This window comes from Salvelinus namaycush, chromosome 5, assembly GCF_016432855.1.
Source record: "Salvelinus namaycush isolate Seneca chromosome 5, SaNama_1.0, whole genome shotgun sequence".
In the NCBI taxonomy this organism is placed as follows: domain Eukaryota; kingdom Metazoa; phylum Chordata; class Actinopteri; order Salmoniformes; family Salmonidae; genus Salvelinus; species Salvelinus namaycush.
Window position 1 is genome coordinate 50,402,261 of NC_052311.1, and position 25,134 is coordinate 50,427,394.

Below are 25,134 nucleotides of genomic sequence, written 5' to 3' on the forward strand. Positions count from 1 at the left end.
TAGGGTACCAAGCAAAGTATTTAGTGACTGACCTGGTATACAGTTCTAAGTTAAGTGGTGCTTTATTTTACTCCCTTGTATCTGGGTTATTCAAACAGACATTGAACATTGTGGCTAGTTAGCAGTGGAGGACAACTGTTTTGTTTAGTCATCTAAAAGTACAAGTAACATGATAGAATCAACATGACTTATTGCATTGACAATTTAACTCCATAACATCATCAGTCTTGAAGACACAAGACTGCGTCCACACAAGAGCTAAAAACTGTCAACAAACATTCCAAACGTCTTGTGGAAGTCACGCACTGAGCTCAAAAATAATGATCAGGTACTCAGTTTTTGCCACACTTCAACGTCATCATTTAAAACTAACCCACGTTAAGTCCACACGCTCCCTTTCTCTAGGTTATCCACTATATAGAGTGGTCTAGGGGTGAGTCACAAATGAGAACCTTCGGAAGAATGTTAACCGGTGGCTCCACTACCAAGATTAGCAGTAATATTGTCCTATCTGCTGTTGATTTATGGTAAACTCACAGAAGCTTAGCCTTAACAGGGGAGGTGTTGGACATAAATAAAATGGGCAAACGGAATAACACAAAGGGTGCTGAGAATCAGTCAGAGCATTGTCTCAAGCACCAATGCATCTTCCCTGAGATAGGGAGGCATGGAGGCAGTTCAAGATGATCTAGTACTGCTCTTATAGTGTTGTCATTACCGCAACAGAGTGCACTTCATAACTGTTGAGTCAACAGATGTATGTCCAAACGGGACCTTTGTGTCAGCGGCAGGGTTTGAGGAAAGGGCTAAGGATTGTGGGAAGGTGGTGGTGTTGGTCTGGTCACTGCTGCTCATCTGGTCAGCCCTCTGTTGAGTCAGTGGGGGGAGAGGATGGGAGCAATGAGGGTTCCTCTTCATCTGAATCAAACTCCACATTCTCATCCTTTACCCACTGGCCACTCCTGTCCTGCAGCCATCCCGCACTGAGGCAGAAAGTGAAAGAGGTGGTAGAAAAGTTAAGATGGCATACTGACCTCTGGTGGTGAACTTACATAACTGCAGCCTTCACATTTGAAAAGCGACACTTAAAATATGCTTGAATCCAGTGAGAAATTTGAATGAAATGACAAATGCAGATTAGTGGTGACGCTGAATGAGTCAACACTTTCTAGGTACACAGTACCTTTTCAATTTAAGGTAATGCTCCATCTCTCTCCTCCTTTGAGCTGTCATAGGTTCCAACTCCTGGGTCGCTGTTGGCTGAGACTCCTTACACACTTCATTATTTCTCCCGATTGAACACGATCCCTGATTGACTAGTGAGGATGAACGGCATTGAACAAAAGGGTTAGAGGGGAGACCAATCATTATAGATTTGTAGTATGATAACGTTATTAACAATACATCTAGACTTTACCTGCTGTATTACTGTTGGAACTGGGTAAGGACATTATGTCTGTATCTCTTATCGTCTCCACTGACGTTTGATGTGGTGATGATAGTCTTGTGCTGGAGGGGCTGATGTCACAGTCTGGAATGGAACTAGTTGATCCTTTTTCAGACTTTGTACTGGAAATACATTTCAAAGGGGTCTATGAACATGTGATTGTAATAATGTGTAGGGTACTACTCACAATAACATATCACTTTCAGCATAGAGTACCTGGTCTTTTTGTGACAACTGTTGTATGGCACAGTCTTCAGTAAGGCGTGGTGGGTGAGTTTACGTGTCTGTGTCAACAGGGGGGCAGAACTAGAGGGTTCCTATGGGGAAAACAAAAAACAACATGATGCATAGTCAACACTCCAGTTTACACTAGTCTAAAGCCTCAGGTTTACAAAGACAAAATATTTCACTGAGTAACTGAGCTAGTTATATAGCTTTACCTGTTGGCTATCTTCAGCTTGAACATAGTTTTCATGTTTTCGTTTAGATATCTCATTTTTCAGTTGAGTTTTCTTTCCATAAAACCACTTCATCCCTGGCAAAGAAAGGATTAGTGTAGGTACATTCAGCTTTCACAGATGGTTTTGATATAGCTTCCTGCTTGGGAAAACAATTGATCATTCATATGTACCACCTTCGAGATGTCTTTTCCCCTTTCTGTGTACTGTCAGTATGTCAACTGTATCAAAAACAGGGCGGTATGAACACACAAGGCAGGTGTATCTGAAAGGGAATTAGGAAAAAATGCAGATGCTCATGATAAGTGCTTGCTCTGCCAAATTAAAACAACAGTAAGATCTGGGTAAGGATTCATTCCAGTTGATAGCAATGATGCCGGTGCTTCACCTTCCATTTTTCATCAAGGCTGCCTCATCCTCTGGAATGAAATTGGACAGGAGATCTGCAACACGCCGTTTCTGGGAAATAAATAATTAACGTTAGTTAGCTACGTTATCTAACTAGCTAAATACTTAGTTAGCTAATATGAAACAGTACAAATGACAAACTTTAGCATGTAGCTAGCTAAAGTAACGTTAGAATCAGTTATGTATGGTCACAAGCTGCTCCATGCGTCCAAACTGATTTATGTAAACAACAACTAGTAAGATGGCTTACCTTGAGGATATTCAATTGACTCTGATCATTGCCATCTCTTTTAAACGACATTTAGGTTTAGCTAAATATATTTGGTAGTTGAATGTCTTTATTTGCTAATAGCTAGCTACTCCAAACATCTTCAAAACCGTTTGTAATTTAGCTAACGTTACTTCCTGCTTTCAGTGAGGAATTATGGGAGTTGGTCATACCACGGCAGCCATGGAAACTGACAGCTGCCTGAATAAATCTTTATGGCAAGTTTTTGTTTAGAAGCTAACTAGTCGACGGGATAAGGTAAACTAGCTACATGCACTTTAACACTCATGTTATTAGCTAGCACCTCCCTACAATAACGATTATACGGGTTTCCTAGCTGTATACTCGCATGGTAGGCGATTTAGCTAACGTTAGCTGGCAAACTATTGCTAGTTAGCTTACCAGTTAACAAGCTCCATCATGTTCCACGGGGAACGGGCTCCTCTTTCAACCAGTGGAGGCGGTCTACTCCGCGGTAACCGCACGAGGTCATATGGCAGTCTTGTACAATCCAAACTTTCTCCGGTACGACAAAGACGAATTGAACACCAGGTTCAACCAGGAGAGACGTTGCAAGGACTCGCGTTGAAATATGGAGTATCTGTGAGTAGCTAGACAATGGCATTGACATTCTTCCTAATTGTTTGACTATTTTAAATGTTTCCGCAGCAGACAGTTTGTCAATGAGGAGTTTTTATTGCATGACAACTCAAAATTGGCAATTTGTAGGCTTTTGCTATGGTGATATGGTGATCAGCTGATGTAAAAAGGGCTTTATAAATACATTTGATTGATTGATTGATAACTTTGTTTACCTTCATAAACCCACATCTTCTGCATTTTTCTCTTTTTAATAGATGGAACAAATCAAAAGAGCAAATAGACTGTACACGAATGACTCAATATTCATAAAGAAGTCTCTTTCCATACCTGTGCTGTCAGACTACAACAGTGATGCTAATAGTGGAGTAGATGTCACTGAGGAGGACTCAGGCCAAGTACAGGACAGTACAAGTAAAGAAGGCTCTACTCAAAATGGGAAGCCAGTGAACAACTCTGAAAAGACACAAGAAGGCATATCAGAACTTTCTCCAATGAATTTCTTAAAAGGGATGGATCGTATGATCAGCCAGTCCAAGCAAGCTGTGAAAAGATGCCAAGAGGGAGAAAAACGGTAAATTCACCCAGATAACTTCATATCGTACTATTCTGTCCTGTCATAAACTAGTGGTCAGTCTGAGAGTTTACGTTAAAGTTCTTAAAGATGCACTATGCAGAAATCGCTCCACTAAAATCCAATAGTTTGCCTAATTTCAGTTTGTGACAAAACAAGCAAATATAGTGTGGAGAATCATTGTACCATCTTAACTGCTGTGAAATGCCTTTTCCATAACCAAAAATATTGTATTTAGCTGTTTGAATATGGTGTACAAAACCGAAAGAGAAAATATGCAAAAACGAAATTTAAGAAAAGGAAGCATAGAAATACTTCACAAAGAACAGATTTACAGCTTCTTAGATTTGCTTTCAATGAGAATGACAGATCTATACCACATTTCTATTTGAATTTGGTCAGTCGCCCTAAAAGTTTGCAGCTTTAACTTTGATGAAATGCTAATATCCATTTAAACATGTAGGGTGTCAATGTGATGATGTCATGACATCAATAGCATGTTATTATCAGGGGTTCCCAAACTTTTTTGGCCCGTGACCCCATTATGATATTAAAAAAAAATGTGCCACCCCACCATGTAAAAAAGGTATGTAATCAACGGCCAATGTTTCCATTTTTTAATTGGGGCTAAGACAGTCTATTGCAAATCGGTACTTTTGACAGTATTTCAATCTGAAGGAAGTATGGTTTGAAGTGACATTCAACAGAAAGGTATTGGGAAGTTCAGAAGATGATCAGGCAATTTTTTTATTTTTATATCTTCTGTGTTAAAAAAAAAGAAGAGTGATTTAGTTCCTTGTCTTGTCCACTTTTAATGATTCATTGGTGGTCATTGTAGGACGAAACAAAGTCTTATATTTGAGTGATGGGGTCATAATATTTTGAAGCTTAAACGGTTCAAAAGATGGAGACATTTGTAGGAAGAAAATAGAAATCGTTCTGTTTATTGGATCTAGCGGCAACAGCAAGTTAAAACAAATGTATTTATGTTTTTCTCGCGACCCCATGGTTTGGGAAACACTGTATGATGTGCCTAGCTCTCCATATAATGATTTTGTCAAGCTTCTGTTTATTTCCTGTTGGGGTTTTCCATCACAGATTGACGTCTTTGGAAGCAGCTTGTACCAGTAAGACAACAGACCGTCGATTTACAAGGTCAAACAGTGCCACGGTCGTCACCTCTCCCAGAATGCATCAGCAAGCCATACTTGGTGCAGTGCCCCTCACCATCACCAAATGCACCAAGAAACTGAGAGAAAGAGAGGATGAGATCTTTGAGTTGTGATTTCATTGCCTCTGTCAGGCAGATCATGGGACACATGTACTAATGCAAGAATCAAAGAGATTGGCCTCCAAGCTAATCTGCCAATACAGATTTATGAGTTCTTATTTTCACTGACGAGTAACCTGCTGCTCTATGGACTTGGTATTTGAAAGTTGGTCGTTAGCACTGTTGATATAATTGTTTTGCTGGGAGGATGAGTTTCAATTTGAAAAATACACTACTGGTCAAAAGTTTTAGAACACCTACTCAATCAATTGTGTTCTTTATTTTTACTGTTTTCTCCATTTGTAGATTAATAGTGAAGACATCAAAACTATGAAATAAAACATATGGAATCATGTAGTAACCAAAAACAAATCAAAATATATGATATATTTTAGATTCTTCAAAGAAGCCACCTTTTCCGTGATGACAGCTTTGCACACACTTGGCATTCTCTCAACCAGCTTCATGAGGAATGCTTTTCCAACAGTCTTGAAGGAGTTCCCACATACGCTGAGCACTTGTTTGCTGCTTTTCCTTCACTCTGCAGTCCGACTCATCCCAAACCATCTCAATTTGGTTGATGTCGGGGCATTGTGGAGGCCAGGTCATCTGCACTCCATCACTCCTTGGTAAAATAGCCCTTACTCAGCCTGGAGGTGTGTTGGGTCATTGTTCTGTTGAAAAACAAATGATAGTCCCACTTAGCCCAAACCAGATGGGTTGCCATATCGCTGCAGAATGCTGTGGTAGCCATGCTGGTTAAGGGTGCCTTGAAATCTAAATAAATCACAGTACCACCAGCAAAGCACCATAACACCTCCTCCATTCTTTACGGTGGAAATGCACATGCGGAGATCATCCGTTCACCCACACCGTGTCTCACAAAGACACGGCGGTTGGAACCAAAAATGTCCAATTTGGACTCCAGACCAAAGGACAGATTTCCACCGGTCTAATGTCCATTGCTCGTGTTTCTTGGCCCCAGCAAATCTCTTCTTCTTATTGGTGTACTTTAGTAGTGGTTTCTATGTAGCAATTCAACCATGAAGGCCTGATTCATGCAGTCTCCTCTGAACAGTTGATGTTGAGATGTGTCTGTTACTTGAACTCTGTGAAGCATTTATTTGGGCTGCAATTTCTGAGGCTGGTTACTCAACTGAACTTATCCTCTGCAGCAGAGGTAACTCTGGGTCTTCCATTCCTGTGACGGTCCTCATGAGAGCCAGGTTCATCATAGCGCTTTATGGTTTTTGCGACTGCACTTGAAGAAACTTTCAAAGTTCTTGAAATGTTCCGTATTGACTGACCTTAATGTCTTACAGTAATGATGGACTGTCATTTCTCTTTGCTATTTGAATTGTTCTTGCCATAATATAGACTTGGTATTTTACCAAATAGGGCTATCTTCTGTATACCACCCCTACCTTGTTACAACACAACTGATTGGCTCAAACGCATCAAGAAGGAAATAAATTCCACAAATTAACTTTTAAGAAGACACACCTGTTAATTGAAATGCATTCTAGGTGACTACCTCATGACGCTGGTTGAGAGAATGCCAAGAGTGTGCAAAGCTGTCATCAAGGCAAAGGGTGGCTATTTGAAGAATCTCAAATATAAAATATATTTAGATTTCTTTCACAATTTGTTTGATTACCATATGATATATGTTATTTCATAATTTTGATGTCTTCACTATTATTCTACAATGTAGAAAATAGTAAAAGTAAAGAAAAACCCTTGAATGAGTAGGTGTTCTTATACACTACCGGTCAAAAGTTTTAAAAGACTTCTTATTAAACAATTAACTATTTCCAAGTTATTTCACGTTGTAGTACATTGACTACGTATTATATATTAGCCATATCCAGAACAGCACTGTCTGGTTGTCTGTTTACTACACAAAACGAGAGTCAGAATGTGGCACTTTGTGAGTTGTGTTTGTATGTTAGTGTGATCTTGTAACTCTCCAAGTTATGTTTGGCCACAGGCGCTAGCTAGATCATGTGAGTTATGCTACCTCGTAGTGTCTTATGCAATGTCAGAAATGTGAAAAATATGCAAGTCTTGGAGAACAATAGAAGTTGACTCTAAAACATGTATTTATAATTGAAACCAATAGCCTAGTTGGTATAGCCTAGTCTTCACTGGGTGTTTGTTACAATTATGCAATGATGTACATATTTATTTTTAGAAGAATACTGAGCATTGCACTTTCTTTTTCTAATCTTGGCACTAGGTTGTAGTCAGTGGTAAGGTTGCCTTGGTATTTAATTGAATTTTGGCAACCATGATTTACGGATCTATTGTTAACACTGAATTGGCCATACTCAATGAAAGTGAGGAACTTGTTGGATCTCCTTGCTATTTGTTGCTTTTCTGCTGTTTAAGTAAATCTAGACGTGTAGTTTAGAAGTACAAGATATATTTTATGTTGCCTTTAGTTATTTCAGAAGCATCTGACCTGGTTACTCTTTTTGATATGTGATGTTACCGTTGATTCACCAGTTTGTCCCTTTTTTACCCAGGTATTTCCATTTTGCTCACTACCTACTGTACCAGTCAAACGTTTGGACACACCTACTCATTCCATGTTTTTTTCTTTCTTTTTTACTATTTTCTACATTGTAGAATAATAGTGTTGACATAAAAACTATGAAATAACACATATGGAAACATGTAGTAACCAAAAAAGTGTTAAACAAATCAAAATATATTTGATATTCTTCAAAGTAGCCACCCTTACACTTGATGATAGCATTGCACACTTGGCATTCTCTCAACCAGCTTCATGAGGTAGTCACCTGGAATGCATTTCAATTAACAGGTGTGCCTCGTTAAAAGTTCATTTGTGGTATTTATTTCCTTCTTAATGCGTTTGAGCCAATCAATGGACATAGACCGGTGGAAATCTGTCCTTTGGTCTGATGAGTCCAAATTTGAGATTTTTGCTTCCTACCCCCATTCTTTGTGAGACAGAGTATGTGCAGAGTATGTGAACGGATGATCTCTGCATATGTGGTTCCCGCCGTGAAGCATAGAGGAGGTGGTGTGACGGTGCTTTGCTGGTGACACTGTTGTGATAACAAATCAATACAAATCAAATGTTATTTGTCACATACACATGGTTGGCAGATGTTAATGCGAGTGTAGCGAAATGCTTGTGCTTCTAGTTCCGACCATGCAGTAATATCTAACAAGTAATCAGTTTCTCTTTGGGTCTTATAAAATGACTGCCTTGTATCTCCACAATAGATGTGCACTGTTTTGGTAAATAAGCTTCTATTTTTTGATTTGATACATACAGTACTGAGTCATTGCCAGCTGGACCACTAGATTGTAGTACTCTATTATTTAGAATTCAAGGCATACTTAACCAGCATGGCAAACACAGCATTCTGCAGCGATACGCCATCCCATTTGGTTTGTGCTTAGTGGGACTATCATTTGTTTTTCAACAGGACAATGAGCCAAAACATACCATCAAGGCAAAGGGTGGCTACTTTGAAGAATCTAAAATATATGATATATTTTGATTTGTTTAACACTTTGTTGGTTACTACATGATTCCATATGTTTTATTTCATAGTTTTGATCTCTTCAATATTATTTTGCAATGTAGAAAATAGTAAAAATAAAGAAAAACCCTTGAATGAGTAGATGTGTCCAGACTTTTGACTGATACTGTATGTATACACATTGTTGTCAATTTATTGATAAATTGCACATATTGTACATTTTAACTAAAGATGTGAAGTCAATAAATTCACAAATAGACAATAAGGCACCAATTTACAAGGCATTTTATTTTTTTCCAATCCTATGATGTACAAGGCCCAAATAAAGCTGAATTATTTTATAGCCAGTTCTTAAATATTCCAATCCAGTTTCTCTTTGGGTCTTATAAAATGACTGTCTTGTATCTCCACAATAGATGTGCACTGTTTTTGTAAATAAGCTTTTATATTTTCTTCGATACATGCAGTACTGAGTCATTGCCAGCTGGACCACTAGATTGTAGTACTCTATTCTTATATTTCACCGCTTGCTTTTAACCCTTGTTTTCATTCTGTCAGTCAGTATTGTGCAATCCTTGAGGTTTCTCTTTCCCTATACAGTACATAATATGTCGAGAGAGAAAAAACCCCAGAAAAAATAGAATAGTAGTAAATGAGAATGTGAAACCATGGACGGAAATTCCACTGTATAAAAATCAGGTGGTTGACACAATCTTAACCTAATCCTGACTTTCCAGGAACTCCATTCGTTGAGACACAATTCATTAGGAGACATTAACTTTACATCATCCTGCGTATTCTCATATTTTTTCCACTTTGGACAGTACCCTTTTTGGAAAATAACAGATCAGTGAGTGACAACATCAAGTAAAACTTGAGTCACAAATCTTGCCAGTTCTCATTTAGAGCATGGACACCTCCTGTCCTTACACACAGTCTTCTCTCGAGTTCTAAGCAGACCCCATCAAGCAGATCTTCCAGTGTCTCTCTCACAATCATAGACTTGCTCACACTCTCATAACGTTCCCTCCTCCAGCAGACGGTTGAGGCCGGTGCAGATTTTGGTGAGGTTGGGTTTAAAGGGTCCATCGGGGTTGTACAGCTTGGTCAGAAGCTCTGGATCGGAGTAATGATTGAATACGTGTTTGATGCGACCATGGGATTTGGGTGTGAGGTGGGAGTCGACTAGCTTCAACAGCAGATCTCTGCATCCTGTCAGGATCTCCGACATTACTGTCTTGTCAAAGGTGAACTCCACCTGAACAAGAAGAAGTGGGAAATAGAGATAGGATAATAATGTTATTATGTTGTCATTTTCTTATCTGTTTTCATACAGAATGATTGGCCGTTAATGCATACAGGTCTATGATCGATTAACTCACTGTAACATAGTGTTATGCAAGGTGCCGGCATGTTTACCTCATAGAAGCTGATGGCTGTCATGGCTCCTTGATGCAGCTTCTTCTTGAAGTCCTGGGCCAGACTCAGCTCCTCTGGGTTGAAACGGTTGTGTCTGAACAGCACGCCAATCTTCACTGCTATCTTGATCAGGTCCTTCACCACCTTCTGGGCCTCTGAGCGGTTGCCTGAATACTCTTTGGAAACACGGTAGAGCTCGTCCAGGATCTCACTGCTGGTGTCGTCTATGAACATATGGACCACAGACTTGTTGGCCATGTGGCTGAGGATCTTCTTCTGGGCCTGCATGGCCATATCCTTGGAGCTGAACGACTCCATCCTTACCTGGGGGTTGGGAGAGAAAAGTGAGCAAAGATGTCTTATTATGTTATTTCTAACTCCTAGCTCAGCCGTGCCACAGGATCTCCCTCAATTCAGTTTTCTGGGCTTTTTGTTTTCACATCACAGAGAATCCAACTGAGACATCCAGGGGATGTTCCATGGGTAATACCAGTGGTGGAAAAAGTACCCAATTGTCATACTTGAGTAAAAGTAAAGACACCTTAATAGAAAATTACTCAAGTAGAAGTGTAAGTCACCCAGTAAAATACCACTTGAGTAAAAGTCTAAAAGTATTTGGTTTTAAATGTACTTAAGTATCAAAAGTAAATGTAATTGCTAAAATATACTTAATTATCAAAAGTAAAAGTATAAATCATTTTAAATTCCTTATATAAAGCAAACAGATGGCATAATTTTCTTGTTTTTTAAATTTACGGATAGCCAGGGGCATGGTCCAACACTCAGACATAATTTACAAACAAACCATGTGTTTAGCGAGTCCGCCAACTCGGAGGCGGTAGGGATTACCAGAGATGTTCGCTTGATAAGCGTGTGAATTAGACAATTTTCCTGCCCTGCTAAGCATTCAAAATGTAACGAGTACTTTTGGTTGTCAGGGAAAATATATGGAGTAAAGCGTACATCTTTAGGAATATAGTAAAATAGAAGTTGCCAAATATTAATAGTCAAGTACAGATACCCAAAAAAACTACTTAAGTAAAATTACTTGAAGTACTACTTAAGTACTTTACACCACTGGGTAATACCCACTGAGGCTACAGCCTCACCCCACACCGTGTCCCTGTCAGGGGAGTGAAGATACAGAGAGCTACCCCTCATGGGAGGACATGAGTGCACTTACATCACGTAAACACACAAAACTGTTGCACCACATACCGTTTAACAAGACTAGTGTCATTGCACCTTTGTTCTGCAGCTGTGTTGCAGGTTCATTTGATGTATTCAATATCAAATTAACACAGTAGGTTCCATGGTACACCTATGGAATTGGGCCTAACCTAAATGTAACACACAGTCTAATGCTCAGAAGGTACCACTTTCTAGTATAAGCCTTTATACATGGATGAAATAGATAATTATTTGTGTATCTTTACATTGTGGCCACATCATTTCGACATAATTTTCAACATTGTAAAAATGGGTATGAACTATGTATAAAAGGTTACACAATTCCTACCATTGGTTTCTGTTACATGTTGAGAGCATACACAATCATCCTGTGGTGATAATTTCAGGGCTGAATCTCCACTTAAGGCCTGTGCGGACAAGTATGTGAGAGAGGCAGGTAGGCTGAATAGCTCAGGCAGGTTTCTACAAGTGCTCCTAGATTGCATCAGAACAGAGGGAATGGAGCAAGTCATGGTCCTAGACCCAATGGCCATCCTTCACTCTTAGAATTTTTTTTTATTCAGCTATCCCCATAGGAAAAAGTATTTTTTGGTTACTGGTAGAACCCTTTGGCATTCCATGTAGAACCCTCTGTGGAAATGATTCTACATGGAACCCAAAAGGGTTCTACCTGGAAACAAAAATGGTTCTCCTATAGGGACAGTCGAAGAGCCCTTTTAGGTTATAGAAAGCACTTTTTATCCCTAAGCGTGTATATTTACTGTCTTGGAATCCTCCCTTAGGCAAAAGGTCTTACATTGAGGCATCCTTTAAGTGGCAACAAGGCTTTCACACATATGGGTCTTTTTTAAATCGCTTCAGGGCCCGTATTCACAAAGAGTCTCAGAGTCCTGATCTAAGATCTGTTTAAGCTTTTAGATAATAATGAAACAGATTATATTGACTGACAGGAAATGGTCCTACGTCAGCACTCCTATTCTGAAAGGCTTTATGAATACGGGTCCAGGTGTGTGTGTACTCGTACATGCGTGCGTGATCCTAATGACAGTCGTCTATCTGACTCACAATTGATGCAGTAAACAATAAATGCAAATTACTTTTCTGCCAATAAATCAAATGATCCTGACATAGCCTATGTTCTATAATCAGCAAACACACATCTCCCATATGACATCCCACTGGGTTTTTATTACATGCATATCCAGTGTCACATTTCTAATGGTACGCTCCAGCAAAAAGCCTCCGCTCTCTGTGGGAACATTCATTAGATTAATTTCCCTTAACGATGATAATGAAAGTGGAACAGCATGATAGCTATTTCAGATTCACTCTGTCTCATTCCAATGCAGAAAAGCCCAGTGGGGATTGAGAGACGTGCGCACCCATCAGCCATGTATCCACCCTGCAGAAATATGGAGCCGCAGCTGGAGACATCTGGCTTTTTGGCTGGGCTTAAAGGAAAGTTCACTCTGTTTATTTGACTAGTCTGCTAAGGGTCAATTGTTTAAAGTATAAATATCATTTTTGGGTTGTCTTCATGCGACAGCCAAGAGTACAATGAAAAACCACTCTCCTGTAAGGGACAGCACAGGGCGGGCTGATAATGCTTTTTATGTTTACACAGTTCATGTGGAGTACAGCAACAATGACCATGTACACATTTAGAGAGCACTCAAGAAGGTCAATTTGAGTTGCTGTCCATTAGGCTATGGATGGAAGAGCACTAACTTCTCCATTAACAATAGGAACCAATTTTATGAAACCAGACATTATTACACTTTCAGGAATGGGAAAAACCAAGCAATGTGGGTCTTCCATGACTCCAGTGTTAGGAGGGCAGGTTGTGTGGATCAAGAAGAGCTGTGCTGACTGACTTGGAGAGATAGTGATCGCTGATTGGAAGATTATGCGCAGGGGGGCGGGGTGGGAGAGGTAAATATTTAGCATTCCGTAGATGACTGCTGTGTGTGTGTGTTTGTGTGTGTACGCCCAGGTAAATCCTCTGGACTCCCACAGGGCTTAGCAGGGCAATTGTGGAGTCCCTTCGACTTCCCTAGACAGAATGTGACTTCTACTGCTGCTATTACAAAGCACCAGGTCAAGCAGACATGTTCCACTAACACTAGCCCTAAAGGCTTATGTCACCCGCTGCCTGTCACCAGACTTGAGTGGTATTATGGGGCAATGAGGCCTCCCAGTTCTTAAAGTGTCTATTTAGAAGGGAGAAATGTTCAGGCTATTTCAGATAGAAATATATAATATAGGATGGGCATGACTTTTAATCATACAAACAGAGAATATATGCAGTTCTACCAACTCATTGAACACACTCCTGGTGGCATTATCCTGAGCTCAGGTCCAGGCCTTTCTTTTCAGTAGAGGACCTCACAAAGTGCGGAACTTTCCAGTTTTTCTCTCAGCATTTAGTTGGTATGGGTTTCTAAATCAGGATATGTCCCGTGTGTGTGCAGGTTCAGCATGTGGCACAATAATGGCCCAAAAACTGGCATCACAACAGTATTGCTTCATTAACAATGGTGTTGGACTGAATGCTTGCTGTTTGATGCTGGCAGTTTTTCATTCAAAAGTGTTCATACAGTATGATTTTTGCACGTTTTGTCAGTATTGTAACGTTTCTCAAAGTCTTTGAAGAGTTGTTGTTCAAGACTGACACACAACTCTGCTGGCTTATTAAGGAAGTGAAACAGCAGTTGGTTTGTGGTGACCAATTTTGTTTTTACCCCTTACTGTCTGTCCAACACATTGCTGTGTCATTTCCATGTCTTTGTCTTTCACTCTGACTGACTCTCTGGCACCCTCAATCCGTGTAGGCTAGTAGACTAAAAGAAAGTCCACAACTCGTTTGATTGTGCAAGCTCCACCAGGCACAGATGGTTTCTCTCCTCAGTTATACAGCTGTCTGTCAGGACTGGGTTCCGTTTGTACCTGTTCCAGCATGACTCTGAGTGTACATACAGTACACGTCTCCCAAGTCGAGTGTAAGTTAGAAAAGTATCGAAGAGGAATTCACACATGATCTTATTTGGTCCTTCAGTACCACCTTCCTTCTCACTTTATCCACATAGGCTTAAACTGTATTGAAAGATATAACAAAAAACGACAAGCTCGCTATAATAATAACACAAGTGTTATATTTGCAAGAGTGTACGTTATTTCTGTTAAAGGTAGAGCTATCTGTGCATAGAAAAGACATGGTTGAGTTATCAGATAGAGAAAGCCCTGAGAGTCTTCTTACCTGTGTGTGCCTGAGAGAGTCCCCCCCTCCTTCGTGTCAAACGTCTCAGTCCCTACGGCACGTGGCTCAGGTTGTCAGCATTGAGCACTCGTTAATGGAATCCCTTCATCTTACCAGGTGAAAATAAAATAAAATCCCTCTGTCTCATCTATCAGTGCTGCTCGCCACCGTCTCAAGATAAATGTCAGTTGTACTTCCTTGAGGAACTAAATTGCTATGACACACCCCTTAGTGTGTTTCTCTCTCTTTCCTTCTCTCTCTCTCTCTCTCTTGTATTTCCCTCTAAAATTCAAATTAAAACGTTTGCTCCTCTTCAAACTACAGTATCTCTCTCTTGCTTTCCTTCCTCTTCATACTTTATCAGTCTCCCTGTTTCTTTTTGTTTCTCTCTCTCATCCACTCTGTCCCTCTCTCGCTCTCTCTTTCGCTCTCTGTCTCTGTCTCTGTCTCTGTTTCTCTCTCGCTCTCTCTCTGTCTTTGTCTGTCTCTCTCTTTCTCTTTATCTCTCTCTCACTTTATCTCTCTCTCTCTCTCTCTCTCTCTCTCTCTCTCTCTCTCTCTCTCTCTCTCTCTCTCTCTCTCTCTCTCTCTCTCTATCTGCTGACAGTGGGCCTCTGCTTGTCCTGACAAGTGAAAACCCCAGAAAGAATTTAGCAATAATCCCGCGTTTGAAAGGGGAGCGGCTTAACCCTTTTTGTGTTCACCATTACAGGAATGCAGCTTCTGTCAGCAATGGACTCCATGTCACATCTGCTCTCCAGCAATGTATAAATTCATATAGTTCATCTGTTAATTCTAAACCTTTAACATTTTCACTGCTTTACTTTTGTCATTGTAATTTTGACCCTGGTGACATAGTAGAGTGTTAAGGGATTATACCGTATGGAGTGTATACTGTATTATAACTACATTGGCATGAATGAACAGTATTTGAAAATACTGAGCTCACATTGGTTTGAAATGGAGGGAAGTCAGTAAAAACTGATGACTATATAAGACCTGTTTACCAGTTTTGTTTGCATTGGTTGCCATAGATTTTATCTCTCCTCGTGTTGGCTTAGTTTCAAATGATGTTGAATTTGTGAAAAGCAAATACATAGACAGGTAGACTGGGGTAATAGTACAGACAGTGCATGGTGAAAGTCTACACATCCCTTGCACATTCTTTACATGTTGCTGCCCTAAAATACAATCTAAAAAGGCATTAAATTAGATTTAAGTGAAATAAAATTATAAGATATTTCCAAATGAATTATTTTTTTAAAGACGAAAAAAAGATGTCTTGATTGTGTGTCTTCACACCCCAGAGTTAACACTTGGTGGAAGCATCTTTGGCAGTCATTACAGCTGTGAATCATAATAGTCTACCAACCTTGCACAACTCTTAGGGCATTGTCACAATTGCTCAAGCTCAGTAAATTTGTTTTGGAATCATTGATGGACAAGCATATTTAAGTCAGAACTGACATTGGACCACTCAGAAACACTCAACATTTTGTCATTAACATTTGTGTAATTGTTCCTCTGAAAAGTAAAACTCTATCCCAGGGTTAGGTTTCTATAAGAGTGAGGCAGGTTTTCCTCAAATATTGATCTTGTTTCATCACTGCAACTCCCCAACGGGCTCGGGAGGCGAAGGTCGAGTCATGCGTCCTCCGAAACATGACCCGCCAAACTGCACTTCTTAACACCCTCGTTTCAGAGGAAACGCCATTCAACTGATGACTGAAGTCAGCCTGCAGGCGCCCAGGCCCGCCACAAGGAGTCCCTAGAGCACAATGAGCCAAGTAAAGCCCCCCCCGGCCACTAGCAAATGTATATTACAGATATCCTAGTCTTGGATCTTTAGTTATAAAGGGGGTGAATTTTATCAATCTCAACAATTCCTACTCAGGGAAGTGTGTTTTGTGTTTACACTGACCACAATTCATGAATGCTCTGATTCATACAGGCCTGGCCATTCCCTGATTCAAAAGTACTCTGTTTATCTGTAGGTTTATGTGAACGACATCCAGCTGGACCAAACAGCCTGCTGAGGCTCAACCCATAAAAACATCTCCATCCAATGGGGCTAAGGCCTTTGAGCCAATGATTGTTTTCATGTGTCAGGGTGAGAGGTCACACCAAGGCCCAGTTGAACTGAAGGGAGAGTCTGAACGGATACAAGCCTACAGAGTGTGCAGTGGGGATTCAAAAACACCTGCACCTTTGTGTTTATTTTCTCTTTCCTCCGGCAAGAAATTAACTGACTAGAGATAGTGAACTGCAACTGCAAAAGTGGGCCTGTCACCATGGCAACAGACAGGAAATAGGGCTTAAGCGGTTTCCTGACGGCTTCCTCTTAATCATGTAATGACATCTCCCTCAGAAATGTCTACAAGGAGAGTTCAGATGTGTGTGTGGTAGGTAGGTATGTAGCACTCACTAACCCTTAAGTATTCATACCCCTTGACTTGTTCCACATTTTGTTGTTACAGCCTGAATTCAAAATGGATTACATATTTTTTTACCCTTCTACACACAATACCGCATAATGACAAAGTGAAAACATGTTTTTAGAAATTTGACAAAGCGAAAACATGTTTTTAGAAATTTGACAAAGTGAAAACATGTTTTTAGAAATGTTAGCACATTTATTGAAAATGAAATACAGAAATATCTCATTTACATAGACTACCGATCAAAAGTTTGGGGTCACTTAGAAATGTCTTTGTTTTTGAAAGAAAAGCAAAGAAATGTGTCTATTAAAATAACATCAAATTGATCAGAAATACAGTGTAGACATTGTTAATGTTGTAAATGACTATTGTAGCTGGAAACAGCAGATTCTTTTATGGAATATCTACATAGGCGTACAGAGGCCCATTATCAGCAACCATCACTCCTGTGTTCCAATGTCACGTTGTGTTAGCTAATCCTAATTATCATTTTAAAAGGCTAATTGATCATTAAAAAAACATTTTGCAATTATGTTAGAAAACTGCTGTTCTGATTAAAGAAGCAATAAAACGTGCCTTCTTTAGACTAGTTGAGTATCTGGAGTATCAAATCAAACTTTATTTGTCACATGCACCGAATACAACAAGTTTAGACTTTACCGTGAAATGCTTACTTACAAGCCCTTAACCAACAGTGCAGTTCAAGAAGAAGAAAATATTTACCAAGTAGACTCAAATAAAAAGTAATAATAAAAAGTAACACAATAAGAATAACGAGGCTATATACAGGGGGCACCGGTACTGAGTCAGTGTGCGGGGGTACAGGCTAGTTTAGGTAATCTGTACATGTAGGTTGGGGCGAAGTTACTATGCATAGGTAACAAACAAACAGTGAGTAGCCGCAGTGTACAAAAGGGAGGGGGGGGGGGGGGGGGGGCTGTCAATGTAAATTGTCCGGTGGTGATTTTATGAATTGTTCAGCAGTCTTATGGCTTTGGGGTAGAAGCTGTTGAGGAGCCTTTCGGTCCTAGACTTGGCACTCTGGTACCTCTTGCCGTCTGGTAGCAGAGAAACAGTCTATAACTTGGGTGACTGGAGTCCCTGACAATTTTATGGGCTTTCCTCTGACAGCGCCTTTTATATAGGTCCTGGATGGCAGGAAGCTTGGCCACAGTGATGTACTGGGCCGTTCCCACTACCCTCTGTAGCGCCTTACGGTCAGATGCCGAGCAGTTGCCATACCAGGCGATGATGCAACCGGTCAGGATGCTCTTGATGGTGCAGCTGTAGAACCTTTTGAGGATCTGGGGACCCATGCCAAGTCTTTTCAGTCTCCTGAGGGGGAAAAGGTTTTGTCGCGCCCTCTTCACGACTATCTTGGTATGTTTGGACCATGATAGTTTGTTGGTGAAGTGGAAACCAAGGAACTTGAAACTCTCGACCCACTCCAGTACAAGCACGTCAATGTTAATGGGGGCCTGTTCGGCCCGCCTTTTCCTGTAGTCCATGATCAGCTCCTTTGTCTTGCTCACATAGAGGGAGAGGTTGTTGTCTTGGCACCACACTGCCAGTTCTCTGACCTCCTCACTATAGGCCGTCGTTGTTGGTGATCAGGCCTACCACTGTTGTGTCGTCAGCAAACTTAATGATGGTGTTGGAGTCGTGTTTGGCCACGCAGTCGTGGATGAACAGGGAATACAGAAGGGGACTAAGTACACACCCCTGAGGGGCCCCAGTGTTAAGGATCAGCGTGGCAGACGTGTTGTTGCCTACTCTTACCACCTGGGGGCGACCCGTCAGGAAGTCCAGGATCCAGTTTCAAAGGGAGGTGTTTATTCCCAGAGTCCTTAGCTTAGTGATGAGCTTCGTGGGCACTATGGTGTTGAACGCTGAGCTGTAGTCAATGAACAGCATTCTCACATAGGTGTTCCTTTTGTCCAGGTGAGAAAGGGCAGTGTGGAGTGCGATTGAGATTGCGTCATCTGTGGATCTGTTGGGGCGGTATGCGAATTGGAGTGGGTCTAGGGTGTCCGGGAGGATGGTGTTGATGTGAGCCATGGCCAACCTTTCAAAGCACTTCATGGCTACCGACGTGAGTGCCACGGGGCGATAATCATTTAGGCAGGTTACCTTCGCTTCCTTGGGCACAGGGACTATGGTGGTCTGCTTGAATGTGAATGTTGACCTGTTTTAAAGGTCTTGCTCACATCGGCTACCGAGAGTGTTACCACACAGTCGTCCAGAACAGCTGGTGCTCTCGTGCATGCTTCAGTGTTCCTTGCCTTGAAGCGAGCATAAAAGGCATTTAGCTCGTCTAATAGGCTTGCGTCACTGGGCAGCTCGCGTCTGGGTTTCCCTTTGTAGTCCGTAATAGTTTTCAAGCCCTGCCACATCCGACGAGCGTCAGAGCCGGTGTAGTAGGATTCAATCTTAATCCTTTATTGACGCTTTGCTTGTTTAATGGTTCGTCTGAGGGCATAGCGGGATTTCTTATAAGCGTCCGGATTAGTCTCCCTCTCCTTGAAAGCGGCAGCTCTAGCCTTTAGCTCAATGCGGATGTTGCCTGTAATCACTTCTGGTTGGGATATGTACGTACGGTCACTGTTGGGATGACGTCATCGATGCGCTTATTGATGAAGCCGATGACTGAGGTGGTGTATTCCTCAATGCCATTGGATGAATCCCAGAACTTATTCCAGTCTGTGCTAGCAAAACAGTCCTGTAGTGTGGCATCCGTGTCATCTGACCACCTCCATATTGAGCGAGTCACTGGTACTTCCTGCTTTAGTTTTCGCTTGTAAGCAGGAATCAGGAGGATATAATTATGGTCAGCATTTGTGCGTTCGATTACAGGCTCAAAATGGCCAGAAATAAAGAACTTTCTTCAGAAACTCATCAGTCTATTCTTGTTCTGAGAAATGAAGGCTATTCCATGCGAGAAGTTGCCAAGAAACTGAAGATCTCATACAACGCTGTATACTACTCCCGTCACAGAACAGCTCAAACTGGTTCTCAATCCCGTTGAGCATGTATGGGACCTGTTGGATCGGAGCGTGAGGGTGAGGGCCATTCCCCCCAGAAATGTCCGGGAACTTGCAGGTGCCTTAGTGGAAGAGTGGGGTAACATCTCACAGCAACAACTGGTAAATCTGGTGTAGTCCATGTGGAGGAGATGCACTGCGGTACTTAGTATCTGGTGTGGCCACCAGCTGCATTGACTGTTACTTTTGATTTTTACCCCCCCTTTGTTCAGGGACACATTATTCCATTTCTGTTAGTCACATGTCTGTGGAACTTGTTCAATTTATGTCTCAGTTGTTGAATCTTGTTATGTTCATACAAATATTTACACATGTTAAATTTGCTGGAAAAAAACGCAGTTGACAGTGAGAGGACCTCTCTTTTTTTTGCTGAGTTTATATATTTTTGAATCCATTTCGAATTCAGGCTACCACTACAAAATGTGGAATAAGTCAAGGGGTATGAATACTTTCTGAAGGCACTGTACCTTTTCTTTGAGCACAGTTTATGTATAATGTGTTACCTCCTTTGTTAAAAGATCAAGGACATTGGGCCTTCCACTTTAGTGAAGAAATTCTTAATCTAGAATAAGTATATTAAATAATTGTCATGATGGGATTTCTATTTGGACATTAATTGAGCTCAGTGTAGGCCTAAAGTCTTTGTCCGCTTTACTGTCTTTTCATTCCACCTTTAGGACATTTAGTATTTTCTGACTGGTGCTTAGCTGTTCTCTGAGCACACACAATCTCCGCTAGCTGTGTAATCTGATACGGTGCCAGGTAACATCTAGATAAGAGTGTGTCAGTTCAGAGAAAGTCATTGATTTAATCTTAATTCTGCAGCTGACTGCGACTAGCCTTTTCCCCATCACGTGCACTGATGACTGATGAGCATGTTATAGAAAAAAATGTACAATCCCCAGTTTTATAGAGCTATAGCTTCCCTTTTTTCTTTGCCTTCATCTGTCCCTCTGACATTGTGAGCTAATCACAATTTTTTTGTGTGTTTATTGTCAAGCAAAACATTTAAAGATATCAACAAGGAAAAGAACACGTGACGTGTTTGTCTGTACAGTTCTTATGGACAAAGAAGTGCTAACATACAGTAAACGTGCAACAAATTACAAATACAAAACAGAAAGTAAAGCACTTACAGCATTAGGAAAAGCGCTATTATATAAATGATTATTAAAGTCAATATTATTCCATCATTAAATACAGTATCAGTACTCTAACTTGTGTCAGACTTCTCAGAACTAGTTTTTTGCAAATAAAATACAACCATCTCTTGACATCTCATCTTACTCTGTATATCAATCCATTGTAATAACTTAATAAATAGTACATGAACTGTACATGTATTGACCTGTTTCCTTTCAACAACATGCAGAAATCCATGACATTAGCCAGGTGCTTGTATTACCAAAAAAGGCCCACTGTTTAACACGTCATCAAGACATGAGTATCAGTATATATTTGTTGGAAGAGAAACGTTTTTCCCTTTTCAGCAATGTCACATTTGTTTAATTTTAGGAGCATCAATGTTTCCACTATTATTACTTAGGTGAGGTGCTCCGCCCTGTCTACCTCTGTTACTCTACCTTGAATAAATGGATTAATACATTACATTAGGTGTGGGCTGCCCTGAATATTGTTGTGGGGACCCTCAGGTCCTGCCTAAGGAAAAACATAGGATAGACACCAGGGCATCATACAATATATCGAACATGAATGCTGGCCCATGATCTGAGAGGTCTTGAACTCTGGCCTGGTCCATCTCACAGTAGGGAAAAACTAAAAGGGACGTGACTGACCAGCGAAACCAAGTTGAATTTTCTAATTGGTTGAGGTTCAAGGTTAGATACAGTTTCAGGGTTGCCTTCACAGGACTGTCAATAAGATGCAGGCCAGTCACATTATTTTAGCCTCTCCTCTCACAGTAGGCAGCAGGAAGTGCTGCGCATGGGAAGGTGGGCGGGCAGCTTGGTGTGGTGCCTGAAGCTGTTTTTCTTGTTGTTGAGCACTGGGGCGGCGGTGGCCGGGGGGGCCGTGGGGGTCTCCTGGGCAGCAGCAGGAAGCACTGCACTCTCCTGCACTACATTGACCTGCTGGGGAGGAGCTTCGGGCTTGGCCACGCCCCCTTTGTTGTTGTTCTTAGTGTTCTTTTTTACTTTCTTCTCCTGGGGCTCGGTGGGGTCTGTGGGGTCCTCGGGGGCGCCCTCTAGTGAAGGTAAGGGCTCTGCAGGCAGCTCTGTGGGGGTGGGCTTGCCCTCTGCCTGCTCCTCGTTGGGAATGTTCAGGTTGGAGGTGGAGCGCTTGGTGTTGGTGCAGGTGGACCTGTGTGTTGGAACGTATTAAAAAAATGACCTCAAAGTATGTACAAAAGCAAAGCAAATTAGTAGCAGGTGTGTTTTTCTTATGCAAGCCCTTCGCTCCACAAACAGGCTGGTGTTGGAACCTTACTAACTATACAGAAGTGCAATTCAATGAACAGTTCACAGTCATATGATATAGGGCATCTTGCAGTATATCCCTACAGAAGAGATTGGTGTTGCCTCCTCCCCTGCTCCACTTACCCATTGGAGCTCCTGTCCTCTGAGTCCTTCTGTTCACTGCTGTAGCGGAGCTCTGCTGGAGTCTTAAACGACAGGTCCTTCTTCCCCTTCAGCCAATATGTCTTCATGTAGCCTTTACCCTGTGAATGGACAGAATTTAGGCAGCAATAGTACCGTGTTCATGATCCTTATGTTCAATACCTGTCATAACTCAGCCAATGGATGGGCCGCAAATGACCATTTCAGGACTTTTGAACTTTGATAAAACTCCTGAAGAGATCAAAATATATTTTAATAGAAAAAGATTTTAAAAATGGATTTAGTGTGGTACATTTTTGTCTGTTTGGCAGGTGGAGCATCACAGTGTCATGATGGAACATCGTACACATACCTTCACAAAAATCTTTCCTCTCTCCTCAATTATGTAGGGCTCATGTTCCAAGTGGTCTTTGGTGGTCTGACTTATGTGGATCTGCATGCCCTGTACAGACAGACACACAGAGGTTGATGGCTGACATAGTGCTAACTATTCAGCTCACTTAATGTCGCATTAACCTACTTGCGGCCTACTTACGAAATAAATTATTTGCTATACAGTGCTAATTGATTGCGTCTATTGGGTAAAATCATTTAAATTCAATCACTTTTTGACAGCACCCCTTTTCATTTGAACAAATCCTTCCATAAAAATGTGTCTTGTAGAAGTGCTCAGAACGTGATCTTTGGACCTGAATGCCAAAACTTTCAAGAGATAAAGTTGCTCAAAGTTGACCTATTTTGCATACCCCACCATACCATGAGACATCCATGTCTTCATCACTGGAAAATATAAACGGTTGATAATTAGTATAATTTAAAAGCTTACAAACAGGGTTGTCAAACTATTTGATCATTTCTTTTTTTAAGTATGTATTGTTTTAACCTTAAATGTCAATTATCAAAAAATGCGTAAACTCAGATTTTTAAAAAAAATATTCACATACACTGTAGCTTTGACATCATCAGAGGGTTTTGTGTTGTAACCAATGTTCCCTCTAAGCTGTGCGTGGGCAAGCAGCTCACCGGGACTGCCACTCAGAACAAATACCAGCCTGCGCAGAGAAGCAAGAGATTGACCTTCACTCAACTTTCCAGAGTTTTCCCCGTTAGTTAACACTATCAACGTTTCCCTTTACTGTGGGAATTGTGATTGAATCAATGCAATATTAGCCACATTCAAGGCAATACACCGAAACAAAACTAAATATGCAAGAGATTTTGTTGTAGGCAGAACACATCGGAGTAGGTTTCTATTGCAATGACAGGCACAACTCAGGCCCTTACTCTACACAGACCAGTGTGCCATAACCAATCAGAGCTGCAGTAGGCCTATATGCAAATAGACCATTGCCATATATGGATCTGTGCCATTCACTTTGAACTGGACTGTTTTTACAGCATGAGCGGTCATGAATAGATGTGCTTGTTTTGAGATCAAAGCAAGAGCTACATGTAGCAATGTGTGCACATTTGTACATTTGTTCATATCCTTTGCTAGTTAGTAAGTTATTAGCCCAATTATAGATCATTTTGTATTCAGCAATGGGGGAGTGATTGCTTCCTACAAGAGCACAAAACGTGTGCATTTCAAGACATCTTTGAAAAACGAGTCAGGTAAAGAGATTTTTTTGTCTTAAAGGTGCAGTTTTGTATTTTGAGATTAGGCATGAATAAGCTAAGTAGTCAATAGGCAGAGGGTAGCATAATTTGTCTGACTCTCTGTAATAATGGCATGGGAATAATTATGGGTTTTATTTTGTAAAGTGGTTTCTTGCATCAAACAACACATCATTTTCAGTCACCTCCTTGTCTGAAGGACAAGTGGATGAACAGGTTAATGTCAAGCCCTGCATGTTTTTTTCAAAAGTCTCATGGAATGTAGGCCTACTTTGAACACCACACATTGGTTCCTACTGTAGGCTCAATGATAGAACAGCTATTTCCATGTAAACATTTTATGGGATGCATTTTCTCTGTTTTTGATGGTAGGCCACTCTGGTAGGCTTACGTTATGATCAAATAGCCACAGTAGCCTACTTGACCACTGTTAAAACTAACTTAAACCGGGTACAGCATCAGGGTTCACAGTAAATGTGCGCCGGAAGTTGCACAGAATCTTCACAGCGTTCAGGTTTGCGCTCAGCAGACCTGAAATTTGCTCAGTGCCTACATTCTTTTGAGGGAACATTGGTTGTGACTGCCATTGGTTGAGACACAACATGCTCTTGAATACAGAGTGGGTGTCAATCAAAGAAATAGAACATGTATGGAACCTTTTGTTTAAATCAAAAGGAATGCTGTCAAAAAGTGATTGAATTCACATGGATTTACCCTATAGTGAGGTTATGTTGTAATGTCAGCACTCACCACCCCATTGCTCTCCATGCGGGAGGCAGTGTTGACGGTGTCTCCAAACAGACAGTAGCGAGGCATCTTCAGCCCCACCACCCCAGCCACCACCATCCCTGAGTGGATCCCTGAAGGGAAACAACACACAATGACGTTAAACTGCTTTACTGAACCTGGATCAGTGGCTCTAGATTCAGGGTGCCTTAAGGAGTATAAATCTGGCAGCATTAACTGAGGAGCACAGTCAGGGCATGGCTAGACAATATCAAGCCTTTGACTTCCTTTTGACCGGATTATAAAGACACACCGTACAGTACAGTA

General features: G+C 41.0%; 4 protein-coding genes across 4 annotated transcripts in view; 1 reads left to right on the forward strand and 3 right to left on the reverse strand.

The window, feature by feature from the left end:
* Positions 1-38: 38 nt before the first annotated feature.
* Positions 39-2,712, reverse strand: scnm1 (sodium channel modifier 1). The gene is made up of 8 exons (XM_038994376.1): positions 2,564-2,712; positions 2,294-2,364; positions 2,082-2,170; positions 1,888-1,982; positions 1,664-1,764; positions 1,418-1,569; positions 1,184-1,316; positions 39-983 (listed from the first exon to the last, which is right to left on the reverse strand). The coding sequence occupies exons 1-8, from the start codon at positions 2,612-2,614 to the stop codon at positions 860-862; spliced, it is 816 nt and encodes a 271-aa protein (XP_038850304.1). The 5' UTR covers positions 2,615-2,712; the 3' UTR covers positions 39-859.
* Positions 2,713-2,771: 59 nt separating this feature from the next.
* Positions 2,772-5,328, forward strand: lysmd1 (LysM, putative peptidoglycan-binding, domain containing 1). Its single transcript, XM_038993170.1, has 3 exons — positions 2,772-3,184; positions 3,439-3,755; positions 4,854-5,328. The coding sequence occupies exons 1-3, from the start codon at positions 3,002-3,004 to the stop codon at positions 5,038-5,040; spliced, it is 687 nt and encodes a 228-aa protein (XP_038849098.1). The 5' UTR covers positions 2,772-3,001; the 3' UTR covers positions 5,041-5,328.
* Positions 5,329-8,810: 3,482 nt separating this feature from the next.
* On the reverse strand, positions 8,811-14,814 carry tnfaip8l2b (tumor necrosis factor, alpha-induced protein 8-like 2b). The gene is made up of 3 exons (XM_038993171.1): positions 14,410-14,814; positions 9,963-10,286; positions 8,811-9,801 (listed from the first exon to the last, which is right to left on the reverse strand). The coding sequence occupies exons 2-3, from the start codon at positions 10,278-10,280 to the stop codon at positions 9,559-9,561; spliced, it is 561 nt and encodes a 186-aa protein (XP_038849099.1). The 5' UTR covers positions 10,281-10,286; positions 14,410-14,814; the 3' UTR covers positions 8,811-9,558.
* A 6,990-nt stretch (positions 14,815-21,804) lies between these two features.
* The window catches only part of LOC120047169 (soluble guanylate cyclase gcy-31-like), a 90,229-nt gene continuing 86,899 nt past the window's right edge, over positions 21,805-25,134 (reverse strand). The window contains exons 14-17 of the mRNA XM_038992702.1: positions 24,832-24,941; positions 22,817-22,906; positions 22,447-22,565; positions 21,805-22,207 (exon numbers count right to left, since the gene is read on the reverse strand). Of these exons, the coding sequence (XP_038848630.1) occupies positions 21,805-22,207; positions 22,447-22,565; positions 22,817-22,906; positions 24,832-24,941 (722 nt within the window). The remainder of the gene's footprint in view (positions 22,208-22,446; positions 22,566-22,816; positions 22,907-24,831; positions 24,942-25,134) is intronic.

Coding starts and splice junctions, on each gene's coding strand:
- scnm1 (XM_038994376.1), bottom strand. CDS start 2,614: ATGTCGTTTAAAAGAGATGGCAATGATCAGAGTCAATTGAATATCCTC. Junction 1,570..1,663: donor AGTTGTCACAAAAAGACCAG/GTACTCTATGCT, acceptor ATGTATTTCCAG/TACAAAGTCTGAAAAAGGAT. Junction 1,317..1,417: donor TTCCAACAGTAATACAGCAG/GTAAAGTCTAGA, acceptor CATCCTCACTAG/TCAATCAGGGATCGTGTTCA.
- lysmd1 (XM_038993170.1), top strand. CDS start 3,002: ATGTTCCACGGGGAACGGGCTCCTCTTTCAACCAGTGGAGGCGGTCTA. Junction 3,185..3,438: donor CGTTGAAATATGGAGTATCT/GTGAGTAGCTAG, acceptor TCTTTTTAATAG/ATGGAACAAATCAAAAGAGC. Junction 3,756..4,853: donor TGCCAAGAGGGAGAAAAACG/GTAAATTCACCC, acceptor TTTCCATCACAG/ATTGACGTCTTTGGAAGCAG.
- tnfaip8l2b (XM_038993171.1), bottom strand. CDS start 10,280: ATGGAGTCGTTCAGCTCCAAGGATATGGCCATGCAGGCCCAGAAGAAG. Junction 9,802..9,962: donor CAGCCATCAGCTTCTATGAG/GTAAACATGCCG, acceptor CTTCTTGTTCAG/GTGGAGTTCACCTTTGACAA.